The sequence below is a fragment of the Cimex lectularius genome, unplaced genomic scaffold, assembly GCF_000648675.2.
Source record: "Cimex lectularius strain Harlan isolate CLEC.00 unplaced genomic scaffold, Clec_2.1 scaffold17, whole genome shotgun sequence".
NCBI lineage: Eukaryota > Metazoa > Arthropoda > Insecta > Hemiptera > Cimicidae > Cimex > Cimex lectularius.
In genome coordinates this window covers 1363708-1380591 of record NW_019392640.1, presented here as the reverse complement: position 1 = coordinate 1380591, position 16884 = coordinate 1363708, and the positions used below count along the sequence as shown (strand labels likewise).

Sequence of the window (16884 nt, the reverse complement as noted above, 5' to 3'; positions counted from 1 at the left end):
TCTTTATGTTCTTGCGGTGAAAAGATTCATGGCTCAGGGTAATAATTCTGTGATGTAGCTCTTTGGCCGTGTTCACTGTTGTATGAAGGGGATGGTGTGATGTAAAGTAGAGGTAGAGATCTGTCTTTCTTGGTTTTTGATACCAATCTGTGATTAATTTTAATTGTTAATTATTTTTTTTTAGATAAAGAAGGTTTTTTTAAACCTACATCACACCAGACCGTATCTCATGATCTCTAAATAATAATTTTTATCTAGTATGATGTTTGTTTTTGTGTTTATTGTTATGTCGCTTTTCTTGATGACCATCTGTTTTTTTGTTTCAGTGTACGAGAGCACGCCGTTGGTTTGTATCCAGCCGATTCACCCGATTCAGGTGACACCCAATCACCCTCCTCAGTTCCAGTTACCTCCTTTACTGCCGAACTCCCAGCAACACAATTTTCACGGTAAGTCCTGTTTGTTGTTTATAAATCAAAAATTAGTTTAATGACTATCATAAATCTAAATACAAGAATATTTTTACCCCCATTATGTTTAGTGGTCTATTGACCAAATTATTTCTTTTAATTAATTATTATTTTTATGTGAAGATGGGTTGAAATGAAAAAGTTAGTGTCACGAGCGGGATTCGAACCCACGACCTTCGGCTCAATACGCTGCTGCTCTTACCACTTGATCAAGATATCTCAAGTGGTGGAGCAGCGGCGTATTGAGCCGAACATCGTGGGTTCGAATCCCGCTCGTGACACCAACTTTTTCATTCCAACCAAGACCTTACATAAGAAGAAGAATATTTTTTACTTTATTGTGTAGACTTTTACTCTAGAAAATATTGTTTACTGAGGGAAAAACAGCCCTCATGTGTGTTTAAGAATGTTTAACAAAAGGTCAGTGGATTTGATTAAAATTAATATTCGGTGAGTTTTAATTAACATTTTTCTCCATATTTATACACTTTTGGTGAAACCAGGGCCAACACTGATTTTGTAATTTAATAATATTTCCAATTGACTGACTAAAAACCATGCTGGAATCAATTAAAAAATATTTAAATACTACGTTAATATTGCCTTTCCGGCAGTTCATAATCCCAGGGTGAGCAAAAAATGACCTTATCAGGGGTAAAAAATTTAATTTATTTAATATTTTCACTAGATATTTTGTATGACTGATTATTTTTAATAAAGCCTTTTACTGCAGCTTTTACCTCTTAAATAGTATTGAATTACTTCGTAAAGTTCGAAACTTCATTTCAATTACTTCGTTTTTCTAAAAAATTTATTCTTACTTTTTTTATACAACAGCAGTTTTTTGAAGAAAATTTAAATATGAAGAGTAGTGCCTAAGCGCTAGGGGTAAATTTAAGGAGAGCCTTACAATTAACTTATATCTCCGCATACGCTCATCGTATGTGAATGCAATAAGACTAAAAATGTTCAGTTTTAATTTTTCTACAAATTTTATTCATACAATTTTTTTATACAAGCTGTTTTTTTCCGTTCAGTACCTACTGAATAAATCTAAAGAGAAAACTGCCCACTATTTTTGCATGCTCAATCCTACTCAGCTCCTGGTCTAAGAAGTGCCATGTTAAATCGAAAAGTCCCATGCATTCCAACCACCTCATCAAAAACCAGTCGCATGTGACAATCCTTTTGTAGTTCGGTTGTTGATCGTTTCGGATGAAGCAAAGCACAGACCCAACTATAGATACGCCAAATGTTTTTGAAGTGTCACATGGATTTTGGACAGTATCCAAGTTGTGTTCAGCTTGAAGCAAGTCCTGTGTGGAACTTTAATGCCATTTTCACTTTCCTTAACTTGTCTAAGTGGTATTTCACACTCTGTTGTGACCAACCTTTCTTTGACAGTTGACGAGTGCTTTTTGTCGGTTCTGCCTTATTCTGCTGTCCTACAACACCCCGTGAATTTTTAACACATAACTTTTCTCTGAGTACATTCTCACTGAGTATAAATCGTCTTCCTCAAGTAACTATTTCATGTTTCAGCGGCAATCAGTGATGAGAATAAATATGAGAGCTATACGTTTACAAAATGCTTCATTATGTAAGACGGTTAGGGAAAAAAGTCCATCAAATCTGATAAAGATTCAGATATAAAGTAAAGTAGTAAAAACAGTTTTATTTCTATATTGACTGTCGAAAGTACTTCAAACTTCACCTTGATGGACTTGGTTAAAACTTATTGTTTTTTCTCTCTCTACACAGGTTTACAGATTTATTTTTATGGGAAACAACAAAGTTGTCGTATTTGGCCGAATATTATCCAATTATCCGTGTCGGCCGCGGTACTAATGAAACGGGGTTGAAAAGGGTTGAACGTTCTCAACTCTCTGCCACCCACCGGGTCGAAGTTTGACCGAGGTTGGACGAAGCCGCGCGAGCCCCCCCGACCAACGGAGCATGTGGCTCTCAGTGTTTTAGTTGTAAATCCAACTTCGCAGTTGTTGTTCCTATTTGTCCGTCTTCTTCTGTTATTTTCTTGTTGTTTTCTAATCGGAGACCGTCCACCGCTTCAGGTATTTCCAGCTCGGATATACAGTGTATCGAGCCTACTCTATAATAGTGCTATAGTTAGGAAGTGTTTTCTCGGTGTGAAATTATACAGAGGCGTACTGTGAATTTTCACGTTCTGTTTACACTCCAGTGCAAAATTACCAATTGAAATTGTGCACATTCCTAGTTTCCAGATCATAAATATAAACAATACTAATTACTTAAGTCATTTTAAATCGGACAATACGAATTAAGTTTTTAAGTTCTACTTACGACAACGTTGGCATTGTACATTTTTAACTAATTTTTTTTGTACTATTACAATTACAAAGCGATCTACAGGAAGGTGTTAGGTACATATACAAATAATTTACTTTTCTCAAATTCATTGAGAACATTCACAATTCGTGTTTGCTCATTCGTAACTGGTCATTGATTGTAAAAAATTGGATTATGGATTGCTTTTATGTATCTTTAATGTCTATCGCACTTATGTTTGAAAGTGAAGTGGTCCGAAAATGTTCTTTTTCCAAGCCTATGTAGAATATTACACACAGTATTGTCCCCGACAGGTTTTTCACCTTCTGCCCCTCATGGCCCCAAGTTATTAACGTATTAGCAAATTTTCTCAAAAGATTTTAATTTTAGCATCTTCGGAGTTACATACTAGCCGTCAGGGTTCATTGGGCCGGAAGGAGCGGACTCGGAGGCAGCCGGCCGATTAACCTGTCGGAAGTGTGAAAACAGTGTGCTAAATATAGGTAGATCGCTTTTTTTTTCCTTTTTCCCCACCGTGAGCTGAAAACGAGAATCGACTGCGATTAAGTCGACGAAAGGAAAAGTTTCCAAAGTCCGGGTAATTGAGTAAATTATCTCGACACGGGAACAAAAGCTTAATGAGAATCGCACTTTCTGTAGGACTTTTTCATTCAGAAAACAGACTGGGAAGACTTGAACCGGTGCGGCGAAGAAAAAAATTTCACTGGTGACATTTATCGTGTGTGTAAACACATAACCGACACCTACATAGGGACGTACAGGTAACAACTGTAATCCTCAGAATTCTGTGCGGATGAGTCATCTAATCAAAAATATAATCCAGCGAAATCGTCTGTATTATCCATCAGCAATGGCCTTGAAATTAATCGAATTAGTTAAGGAACAATCGTTCTTCGCCTGTTCAAAACGAGCAATATCATGCAAGACCATAAAGATATCACCTCCACTACCATCGCTATCATCATCAACAATACCGATTATTCACCACTTCACTTTCAAGAATCGCGTCATTACCAGAACGTATCATCAGTCCGTGCAACATAGCATGAATCGCTAGCACGTTCAGCAAACGGTCTGTGCCGGCACCTGCTGACATTCTAGAGAGTAATGTCCCGACGGTGCCGATACTGCTGCGGTGCTGGTGAGTCATAGACTCAAAGGATTATTCCAGTCAAATCGCAAACAAAATCAGCGACCTTGAAATGAAACCAATTTTATACAACAATCAGTTTTCGTGATTAATAATACCGACACAACCTTCAACAATATGCACAAATCCAACCATAGCATACAAGACTATGCTACTATTAGTAATCCCAGTACGTAACTTTGGTCTAGTAGAGTATCGACTTTTTTAAACCTATATATTTTTCCGTATTGACTCATTCTTTCTATACTCCCAGTCATTCCACGATTCAGCAAGTTTTCAGAGTTGTTGTCACCATCTATCTTGGAATCTGAAAGAATGGTGTATAAAACAACGAGTAAAATGCACTCGATGTTCACTTACATTGCAAAACAGGATTGTTCTCTGCACATCAAAATCGAGTTTCCGACATTCCCATTTATATACTTAGGACTGACCTCGATGTCAGAGGTCGAAGTACCTAAGTCTGATAAAGTATCAACATTTTCTTTTTGAAAAACCTATAAAACTCGGCATTTTTTAATGTTAACAATTAAAATTCTATTGCCTTCCTGGGATTCGAACCCAGAACCGCTAGAACTCCGACACCTCGGTTCATTATTTTAGTATTGACCCTTTCCAATATATCATAACATCATTTCTTCTCGATCACGATCCGGTAAAGTTTCAGTTTTTTTTGCACCATTTCCTCCGCCATCCTGCCTCCATCAAAGATTACTCAAGCTGAAGGTAAAGAATGTACACAGTGTTCACTTACATTAAAATCATAGACTTGCAATGCACATCCAAAACTAAAACCTGCCAGCACAAACATTTCGGCATTTGATACTAGAAAGCAGGCTGTTCTGGAGTCCCCACACAAGATTTACAACATAAGAGCAGAAGATTTACACATCTACGCAGATTTATTTGTAGGCCTGTAAAAAAAACGATCTATACGGTTTTAAGGCTGTTAACACCTTTTCTTCTTCCTTAGAAAACTGAATTTCAAAAAATACTACTTAGGTCGTATTCTAGTGCATCTAACCTCTTCTTTCTTACTATCTACTTCAAAGTAAGGAACACGAAGATATAAACGTAACTAGACCCAAAACAAGCCGGTGCCCCTCAAGGCGGCTTTTTGCCCCCATCCTGTTTACCAATTGCTATAGTAGAGGTCTTACTGTAGGGGTCTGAATAAGAATACCATCATATTCTCATGTCAACCTACGCGTTCTTTACCGCAGTTTGGTCTCTTAGCTCGAGACAAATATATAACATGACACTTTGAGGTCATTAAAGAATGCACAAAATGGGGTTAAATTCTGAACTAGGATGAATAATAGATAAATTAAATTAAAAAATAGACTTGTCTTTTGTCTTGGACTACGGTGTTTACTCCGTTGAACCCTCCGATATAACAAGTTGACGAGTTAAATGGGCCGATCGAAGATAAGTAACTGGCAGTACACTTGTCGATTCTGTGCACCGGGTTCGTCCCTCCATCAAAATTCAAAGCGACAGACGCCGACGGAAGAGGGTTCCGTTTTCAACAGACAAACGCATGGTGACTATTAAAGCGGACAGTTTTTCAATTTAAATCAATATAGGCTATGCAGAAAATAAACCAATTTCCTTCTCAAATTGAGCGTTTGTTACGAGGCCTTTTCTGGTTTGATTACATCAATCAACGACAATTAACGGGACAAGATTAACAGTTTGGGAAAACTTAATTGAGCTTTATTACCTTTTAATTCCTTACATAAATTAACACAATGCATAGTTTTTAAAGCTCACATTCCACCAAGATCACCACGATAGTGGCCGGAATCTAATATATAAGGTGTTAAGTCCAATTTTTCAACAAACGCCCCATTCTGGTGTATTAGACATAGAGGTTAATCAGGTCAAATAATTCGAATAAAAGCCAAATCTTTTTATTCGACCAATAAGTAAACAAGTTTTAAACAAGAATTTATACAGTAGGAAAAATTACACTGTGAGATAGTCCCTGCTAGATTTTATGTATCACGCCTCCATATGACATAAGACACATGCTCTTCTTCCACATTTTCCTCCAGATTTAAGAGTCCTGAGATCACATGCTATTAAGCAGGTCTCAAGCGTGGTGATGACATGGAGCTTGTCCTTTCCAATCATTGTTTCTTGCCTTGTTGCAGTTTTCGTTGCCACCCTTGTCTGTACTCTGTTCCAAACGAAATTGAGGCTGGTATCCTCTTGTTTTCTTGTTCTGACGGAAAAGTTGGAAGGATTTGTGAGGACAGCTTGTGTCCAATTTGTCCGTGTCTTGTCAGAAGACTTAGCAGGGATACCATGTCCGTGAAGTCTACTATATTGACACAACTATTTCTATTTAGCGAAATTTCATTATTTTTGTGACGGGCAAAAATCGATTATAGATTTCGAAACTAAATTAAAAATGCTTGGAAAATATGTTCAACTAATTGTACAAACTTTAAAATAAGCCGTATAGGGTTAGCGGTCATAATTGACCTATTTAGTTATTTCACTTGCAGCATATTGTTAATTATTTCAATTAATTATACTTTTTATCTAAAGTCTTGGCTGGGATGAAAAAGTTAGTGTCACGAGTGGGATTCGAACCCACGACCTTCGGCTCAATAGCCCAGGCTCTAATCACTTGAACTGTCGAATTGCTGTCCCAATGGATCGAAGTTTAAGACTTTACATCAAAAGTATAATTACTTTAAAATAAGGATGTGTCACAAACAAAACTAAGGTAAACGTAATGAGACGAAATGCTCCATGTTTCTAAATTTTATGCACGCAAGGGTATTTAATAATTTTATCTGCCTAAATTTTGGGGCACTTTTAATATTCTGTTATGCCCACCTAGCTAATGACCCAGTATCTTAAAAACTGTAGGATAAAAATACATTTTCCTGGATTGCATTTTCTCTTTTATAAAACTGTAAAAGGTGAAATTTAACGATGGTGAGTTTACTGGAATAAAATGTTTTCTAAACGGCAAGCCGTGAGTGAGGCCGACGCCCAAGTAGTAACGACGATTAACAACTTCAAAAGTTTCATTTCCCGTTCCCCAGCTCTCGTATTTAACTAATTTTCCTTCGTCGTCCATAATCCACAGCTTCAGTTTTACAAAAATTTACTCTCAGATTTTACAAACCACAATATTTTTACACCATATTCATCATCGCCTACAAAACTTATATGATCGGAACCAACAAGATAAAATAAGCATGCATCATTCACCCAATATTCATGTCACCTACCTAACACCTCCTTCAAAGTCTTCGAATTATCAATATAAAACTTTTTGCAACCGAAGTCTGGTAGAGAATTTTGTTTTTGAAAAATCTACAAATCTTGCGATTTTTATTTAATAAATCTCTCTTACCTCAAATCCAAGCGTCCTCCAACATCCAAAATCACTTTAAGATCACCAAACAATGATACACAAAACGTATATCAAAAGTTAGCAAAGTGTTCGTTTACATTAAATTAAACAAAAACTAAGAGCTGCCGACATTCACAGTTCGATACTTGGGACTATATCTTGACAACAGGCCGACGTTGAGTCACCACTCAAAACTTAAAAGAAAAGAACAGAACTGTCTAACTGGCTTCATAGTGAGGAGCTGGAACGTATAAACTTAATTAGACCATTGCAAGCCGGTGCTCTGCAAGGAGGAATTCTTGGCCCCACCCTCTTTGCTAGAGGTAGCCCATCATAGGACAACAACCTAAGCTTTTTATACCGCAATTTCATCTCCTAAAGCAACATCTAACGCGAACTTTGACCACTGTATACAAGGACTGAAACTGGGGCTCCTTACTTGTATCACGTCCTCAGAGTTGGGTATTTAGGACTATACCTAAACAGCCGACTGACCAGTAGTAGAGAGACTTAAAAGAAAAGAGCAGATATCTAACATAACAGAGGTCATCAAAGCAAGCACAAAAGTAGATTGAAAACATTGAAGGAGGATAAATGCTCATACTTAAAAAACGGACTGATCCTCCTTCATATATGTTCATATATTCAGTTTATCAAAATCAAAGAATTACAGACATAAACAGTAAGCTACCTACTTAGATCTATACTTACCTAAGACTAAAAAATACTAATAAAACATTTGAACAAATATGTACTTAGACCAATCTTGATATATATGGAGCGGGACTGACAGGTTCTGTCAATTTATCCAGTGCATTTAATCAAAGTCATTAAGCGAACTTGCCTACTACATCATTAACCATCTTTAATATCCATAATGACCTGAACATTCCTAAAGTTCCATTCCAACCTTTGGACCCGTCTTAGCCCTACTGTTCATCTTCCCACATTCCTTGAACCATGCATCGCTTTAAATATCTGTCCTCCGAGGTGAATTGCAGGCCGTACTCTTTGTTGTGACCGTGTGAAAATAATATAAAGAATATATTTACTCTCTGCATAGGCTACGAATAGATTAATTACGTTGAATATTCACTACTACTAAAAAATCAATAATATACCCGATTAAATGACAACGATCAATGTAATTCGCCTTTCCAGGCCTCTTCCTTTGCGCCCTGCAAAAAAATAAGGGGAAAAGAAAGAAAACGGAGTGTCCAGAATATTAAAACTTGAAGCGTTTGTTATTGTTGATTTCTTGAAAAGTTTCAAGTGATCAATCATTTTGATAACCTGTGTCGACCCGGCCGACCCTTGTTCTATTATTGCCGTTTTTATTTATTGTTATTAGTCCCATTTGGGAAATTTATCTTATGATGATCGCGGAAAGTTATGATTCCTCGATATCACGATCCATTTCGTTCTTCTCGCGTGTACTCTCAGCCGTCTACATTTAAAGAGAAGTTCGATACAAAATATCGATTGTCCCTCCTCCCAAGATATCAAATAGCAAATAGAAGTCGACTGAGAAAAGGAATATATCTAAAATGTTGTAAATCTTTGTGTAATCAATAAATGCGTTGCATATCAGTTTTCCATTAGTTCCACTTATCTCGATTCGTACTGGTATTCATGCAAGCTAATTCTCCAGGTCTTGGTTCTTCTATTGACAAGTAACGTCGTTATTATTTTTATTATTGTTTTAAATGCCTGTGAAAAAATGCGAAACGAATTTTTTTTATAGTGGACAAATAGGGACGATTTGCATTGTCACGTAAGCCATTTTTTCATCGGCAGAAGTGATAATTCGATCGAAAAGTGGTCGATCATCGCTGACACGCAATCGACGAGAGTTAGGCCGTTACGACCCGCAATGAAACGGATTCACTCTACTTTTGACTTTATACAATTGCACAAATCTTTGGTAGTTTGTATCACAGAAGTTTGATTGTATAAATAATAACCTTGGGCCAATCCAAAGAGTAACTTCAAATCAGTGTTTCGTCTTGAACCCCAAGTCTATGGATATCATTTTAATATTAATCTATCATTAATCATTGCACTGACAAAATTATTTCCGATTAGAATAAAAGGTAAAACAAAGACGTGTCCTTACATTAAAGAAAAAGTACAAATGTCACATAACGCGATTTAATCGCTTAACAAAGACGCACGTGTTACGTTCTTCAGTAGACTTCGAGGTAGTTCCATCTAGAGCAGGCGTGGAAACTACGAAGGAGTTTTATCAGGTGCAATTAAAATTCGTGGTTCGTGCAATATGGTTCTTGTAAATAACCAGAGCGCCAGGCAATTGCCACTAGTCAAGAAGCCGATGTGCTCCGCCGTTAGCAGAAGAAGAGTCAGGGAGAGAATAAACTCTGTGCCAGTGGTGGGAACGAGTTGGTGGAGTAAGTTCGAAATAGGTAGATAGAAAGAGAGTGTGTGGTAGCGAGATAATGGGAAGAGAGAATAGATTGAGCGAATGAGAGGTACCTAAGAAATTGTGAGAGGGAGAGTGTGACTGAGACCGAGAGTGTGTGAGAGAAATAATGGGAGAGAGGGGAGAGAATGAGTGAGTAAACATAAGATACATAAAGCGTGAGAAACGGATGGAGAAAAGAGTGGGTTAGAGAAAAGTACACAAAGAAAGCGAGAGTGAGAGATAGAGAGTGACACTACAATCAATGAGTGAACAAGAGAGTGTTCGAGTGATGGAATGGAGAGAGAGAAAATAGGGAAAGAAGGGAGATTGAGTGAGTGAGGTACTCACGTGGGAGTGAGACATAGAAAGTGACACTACAAGCAATGAATGAGCGAGAGAGTGGTCGAGTGAAAAAATGAAGAGAAAATAAAGAAAGAAGGTAGAGTGAGTGAAATAACAGAGAAATAGTGATGATGAGATGTAGAAAGAGATACTACAAGAAAATAGAAAAAGACGGGAGAGTGAGTGAAATATACAGGAAGAGCTTGTGAGATCGATAGAGAGGCAGAGGGAGTGAGAAAAAGATACACAGAGAAAGCGTGAGGGTGAGAGGTAGAAAGAGATAACAGGCAATGAGTGAGCAAGAGAGTGTTCGAGTAAAAGAATTGGGAGAGAGAGGAAGAATAAAGAAAGAAGGGAGAGTGAGTGAAATAAACAGGAAAAGCTTGCGAGATCGATAGAGAGGCAGAGGGAGTGAGAAAAAGATAAACAGAGAAAGCGTGAGTGTGATGAGTAGAAAGAGACACAACAAGCAATAGCAAGAGAGTTCGAATGAAAGTACATATAAAAAGGATTCATAAACATGGCCATATTCAAAGTCTGACTTTGCGTTCGAGTAATAAGTGGCAAAACAAGGTTAGCTGGTGAGGACTTGAAAACCACGAGAAAAATTCAGGGTCTTAACTGTGGGCTCGAAAAATTCATGTTATTCGGAAGAAAAAGCATAAATTTTGCGGTTATGTAGAGTTTAACAGATTAAAATGAATTTACCTGTGACGGGGGAAAGAATATTCTCTGATCTGCACTCTCTATACTGATGAAACAACAGTTAAGGCAACTGTTATGTTTTTACCGCTGTAAAAGTTAATATAAGTGTCATGTGGTGGACGTTAAAGATTAAAAACCAGCGGCACACTTCTTTTCGCTTTTAAGCTACTAAGCATCTTCTTTTAGTAAATGACAAGCAATTACACAACTATACTTATCACTTTTTTAAGTTTTACATTTAAATTTGCCCCAGGAGTGTAATTAAAACACATTAGGAGGTAATGTTACCTGATGAAAATTCACAGTCTGCCCCGCCCTTCTTTTTACCCATTCTAATTTTTAACAAAGTTCTGTAATTTTGGTATTAAAAGGCACCTCGAGGGACAAATGGCTTTACCAAGAAGAAGACATAAATATTGATGTATCTTTATTATTTGGTTCAATTTCTTTTGTGCTATACGGATGTGACCAGTGAGTGAAGTGGGTATCACTAATCCGTGATGACATATCGTTCCGATGATGGGATACATAATGGGCTGTTCCTGTTTCTCCAAAGGTAACAATGAGTGTTATTTAGTTTTATAGTGTTAAATGTTCGAAATTATTCAAGCAAAGACCTTCGTCGTAAATCGATTACAAAGAAAGATATTGTTTTCAGCTGTGTTTTGTAACATTTTGTGTGTGGTTGTGTGTGTTTGTACGGCCTTGTTATAAAGATGCAGGATATCTAGCGCACGCAATATTGCGTTCATACGTTTGGCCGAAATTGACAAATTGCTTGAAAACTGGAGTGCACGAAAACTTGTCGGAAAAATTTTTCGACCGCAAAACGTTTTTCACATCATCAAGGAATTTTACTTTAAATTTATACTATTTTAAATTGTTTCTAGTTTGTTTTGGAAATTTATTTCCTCTTAACATCTTTGTCTCACTTATTTTCTGACTATTCTGCAATAATTATTTTAAAATGGAAAAAAAAAGTATGAGAGCAAAAAGTGCAAAACAGTGATTTACACTGTCAAGAATTGTTCTATCCAATAATAGTCTACAGAAATGGTTTTAGTTATTTATAAACTCAAGCTGACTATCTAGACCTAAAAGCCATTTATTCGATAGTTTATTGCAATTTGGTTGCATTTCGGCATCCGACCCCTCCTTAAAAATTCAGTCATTAAGCGTCTAAACTCTTAAGAAATTTAATTAACAGAAAATAATTACTGTAAGTGAAAATAAAGTCATTAACGTTGAAATTGCTTGTTGGTTTCTTTCATAGAAATATTCTTTCATTCAACTTCTACATCAAAATAAAGATATGATAGAAATAGTAGTAAATAAAAAAAATAGTAAAGATATGATAGAACCAGATTATATGCATTATTTAAATAATGACCTCCATAAAAGACAATCGTGCGTATTTCTGGAGATATTTCAACAGTAATTTCAAGTCACATGCCATTCCACAATGTATGTCTAATGTCTAACAGTCAGTCACTTGAGATTAGTCAGGATATCTGTGATTTATTTGTAACTCATTTCTCATCTGTGTATGTTCCTAGTCAAGAGGTAAACCTGGTCAACAGCTGTGATACTGATTTGTTCGTTAACTATAATTTTAATTATAGTATTGTTGATACAGTTACCAATAAACTCAAAACTGTGATACCCAAAGGCTCGTCAGGTCTTGATAATTTGCCACCAGTTTTTAAAAATAAATATTCTAATGCATTTATTGTACAATAAATCTTTAAAAAATGGGAAATTTCTACATAAGTGGAAGGAAAGCTTTGTAGTTCCAGTTCACAAAAGTGGTGACAAAAGTTTGATTGACAGTTACACTAGTAGCAAAAATATTTGAGTGTAATATGTGATATTTTATCATCTACACTTGAAACTTACACTCCTGATGAGCAACATGGGTTCCATTTCTGGTCGATCATGGTCTACGAATTTATAAATTTTCTAGTAAGATATTCTAGAAACGACCGCAGGTAGTAAAATGTAATGATTACTTACCCTACGATTTCTATGCAACCTCAGGTGTACCTCAAGGTGGCCATTTACCCCATTTACTTTTTTTAAATTTTAATAATTTTTTATTGCAGATCTATTTGCCGATGACGCGAAAATATACAAATGTATTAAATCAACTATTTATTGATTGTTCGCAGTTGCAATCGGACATAAATAATCTGTATTCAAGGTGTGAAAAAAATCTTTTGTTTCTAAACATTGCCTAGTGTTATCTTTTTACCGAAAGTTATCCTGTATGTTTGATTATACTATTAATGAGGTGTCGGTAGAAAGAACATGTACAACAAAAGACTTAGTTATATATTTAGACTCTAAATTGTCCTTTGATCAGCATATCAGCTTTGTTAAAAGAAAAGCGCTCAATAAGTGGGGATTTATAGTAAGGATTTCATGTGATTTTAATGATATGACTGTATTGAAAATGTTATTTTGTTCTTTTGTAAGGAGCATATTTGCTCAGTACAGCTGTGTTATCTTGAATCCCTTTTATAGCTCCCGAATTGGTCAACTTCAACTTGTACGGAATATATTTATCCGATTTGTTTCTTATAAATTTAAGATACATAGGAATCCTCATACCTATGAAACAATTCTAAGGGCACTGAGGTTGCATAGATTATGCACTAAAAGTCTGGTGTGTGACTTTGATTTTTTGTATAAGTTGTTAAATAATGTAATTGTTCCTACTTATTAGGTATGCACATGTATAAAATCATTAACATTATTGCTCTCTCTTTCTATGTCTCTTTCTCTCTCTCTCCTCNCTCTCTCCCTCCCTCTCTCCCTCCCTCCCACCCTCTCCCTTTCTCTTTCTGTCTCTCTTACTCTTAGGGATAGGGATAGGGAAAGAGATAAAAGAGGAGGCCACAAGGCCTACTGCACCTCGGCCTGAACAGTTCTATTGTGCTCCCTTCTTTTTTTATAACTCACTGGCCAGCTTCAGGTTATTAACCAGATTCCACAGCTTTGCCAGCGGCTCCTTGGTGTAGGATCTTGCTTGTGGTTTTTCTTGCCCTAGTTGCAAGAACCTGCACCTACATAGACCTTCACAGAAATAAAATGTGTTCTGCGGTCTCCTCCTCTTCCTGGCAGTATCTGCACAGTGTTTCTTCTGTCTGTACTCCTATCCGGTGCATGTGCTTTCTTAAGTGGCAGTGCCGTCAGGAGTCCAACCAAAATCCTGGTTCGGTTGAGGTTGCCTTGCAGTAATTCTTTTGTAACCTTGTAAATGTTTCATGAAAATGGGCATGTAAGTTACTTTTATTAAGTGTTAATATTTTTGCATTAATTGGAATAAATAATATGGTCAATTATGACCGCTAAACAAATATGGATTAATTTAATAAGAACCTATGAATAGAAATAGATCAATAATATATATATGATAAGATAATAAAGTTTTTATAATTTATTGGGAATTTAGCAGGTATCACACTTAGTTAAATGCCTTTTGTTTTGACTGCTTAAATGGTTGCGTTAAAGCGCGTTGTCACATACAAAGGAATTATTTCGTATTATTAAACAATTGAAGGGTATTTCTGAATTTTGTAAACGTCCCAGGGAGGGGCTTATTTTGCATCAGCCACTTGTACAAATATGCTGATGTGGAGTGTTGGGGGCTATGAAATGTAATCGCGTATAATTTTATTTGTCTCTTTCAAAACTTGTCACGCAGATAAATTGCTATAATGTTATCTCTCTTTTGTTTCAGGTAAGAAAACATGTCTGCATAATTTGCCCATTATTCGGTGAGTGTGTAGAGAATAAAGAGAACCGAGTTTTTACAACACCGGGACGGATCAGTTGTCAGGTTTCGCCAGTTAAAACTTGTCACAATCGACAAAATAGTGTGATAATCAGGTTTTGAACTGTTAGCTGGAGAAGTTCGAACTCCACCTCATTTATTACTGAGGTAGTCTGAGGCGAAACAGTGGGCTTCGGTTGTTGGAGAAGATTGTTGCGGTTTACCGAAGCTGGAACAGCAAGTGCTTAATCAAACTGAACTGAAAATAGTCCGGAAACAACTAAAAGGCAATCAATCATTACAATTGCACCAAACATGCACGGTAGACTAAATGATCTTATTTATCATCCTTTCTTCCTGTTAGCCAAATATTTTTCGATAATATCGCATCATCACTCGGAATGCACGTTAACACTGAACATTTTACCTTCATGTTCTGCTTATCTATCCATCTTATCTATTTGTAGGCCAAAACAATGAGGATAGGCGGAGCTGGATGACCGGAAACGAAAAACCTACAGATTCATCCGTAATTTGGTCTTTATCGTTTATTTTGATCTTTCTATATTGTATGGGTATGCCAGACTCATGTCGTTATTTCTACATCTTGAGAGTTTGATCTGAAGTGAGTTCTGTTGTGTTGAGTGTCCTGCATTTTTTGTAAAGTCAGGTTTCTTTTAAAAAACCTATTTATTATTTTAGAAACTTGACTTCACAAAATCACCCAAACCCACTGAAGATTGCGAAATACCAAAACGCGTCAAACAGACCAAAACCCCGGGATTAGGCAGACCAGGATGATCAGAAACGATCAAACTGCAGTTTCAGGACCCCATTTTCCCCCCAGTCTCGGTATAATTGGTGTCATACGTATAACTTCTATAATGTTTTTTATTATTCTACAAAACGAAATCAGGGTTATAGGCAGGTCGAGGCAGTAACACAAATCCTCAGTTCACAAGCCCTTAACTTTTCCAACAACTAAACGGAAGCAACTAAACATAAACTAATTATTGAAATCGCATGATTGACCAAAACAACGATACTAGTCGGCCATTATGAAGGATGTAACTAAGTTTTATCTATAATTTGGTCGTCATCGATCATTTTGGCTTTTTTGTCCTTTACAAAATGCCAAAACCCCGGTACTAGGATGATTAGGAACGACCAAACTACAGATTCATGACCCAATTTGTTTAATATGTTCCCAGTCCTCGACACAATTGGTGGCGTACGTATAGCTTCTATATATTTTTTTTAATCTACAAAATGGAATCAGGGTTATAAGCAGGTAGAGGCGGTAACACAAATCCACAGTTGTCCCTAACTTTTCCAAAAACTAAAAGGAAAACAACTGAACAACAATTATTAAAATCGCATCGATCATCATTAGAAACGACCAAATTACAGATCACACGTAGATAATTAATACTATAAACGATGCTAGAAAAAGATGTATAGACAAATATTTTCATGAAAAAATCAATTCTACTACTAAACGTGGTCACGGTTCTAAGCAGAGCGAGGCGCAAACACAAATCCACTCTGAAGTTGGCAAAATGTCGAAACGCTTCTGACAAAACTAACGAAAATAGACCGACCAGAATGATCTGAAAAGATCAAACTACATGTTTATCACCCAGTACACCGAAAAAAGATCCTCGCAATGAAATTTTCTCAATTCCAGCTCTTTTAATGGGCATACAACCTTTGTTTTTGTCTTACAACTTGGTTTGAGTTATAAGCAGGTCGAAGCTCCAACACATACCCACGATTGACAAACCCTTTTACCTTTCCCAAAGCTAAAAGATAAAGAGCTACAAAACAAAAGACAGACTGAACTACTAAACGTGGAATAATGCTCAAAAATCGTCTGATCGTCCAAACCGACGAGAACTTGATCAACATACGAATTTACGCCCCGACAGAATTTCAGGGCGTAACGAGTTCTTATGACCATATGGTGAATCGGCGCTAAACCTAATTGCATTTTTCAATTAGGGAAAACTTATCAAATCAGTGGCGAATGTATTCATTTTTAACCTTGGAAACCTTTCCAACGCAAATGGAGAAATCGTAGAGTTTTAACTGGCAGGGCTTGAACATCCATATTATGTTCTTTTATCGGCCAGCCAATAAATTTGTATTAGAAAATGAATTGTCGATTTAATTGGCATTCCGATCTAAATTTTTTAGTTTTAAGTTGCTTAGTTATGCATATATATCAAGGTTATTATGTATCAGTCTATTTGTTTTTGTTTGTTTTTGTGTGTGTGTGTGTGTGTGTGTGTGTGTGTGTGTGTGTGTGTGTGTACA

At 36.5% G+C, this 16884-nt stretch overlaps 1 protein-coding gene across 4 annotated transcripts in view; it reads left to right on the top strand.

The window, feature by feature from the left end:
* The window catches only part of LOC106672170 (phosphatase and actin regulator 4), a 107588-nt gene that overhangs the window by 75692 nt on the left and 15012 nt on the right, over nt 1-16884 (top strand). For all 4 annotated transcript variants that reach the window (XM_014403370.1, XM_014403372.2, XM_014403369.2 and 1 more), the window contains one exon: nt 327-449. In XM_014403370.1, the coding sequence (XP_014258856.1) occupies nt 327-449 (123 nt within the window). The remainder of the gene's footprint in view (nt 1-326; nt 450-16884) is intronic.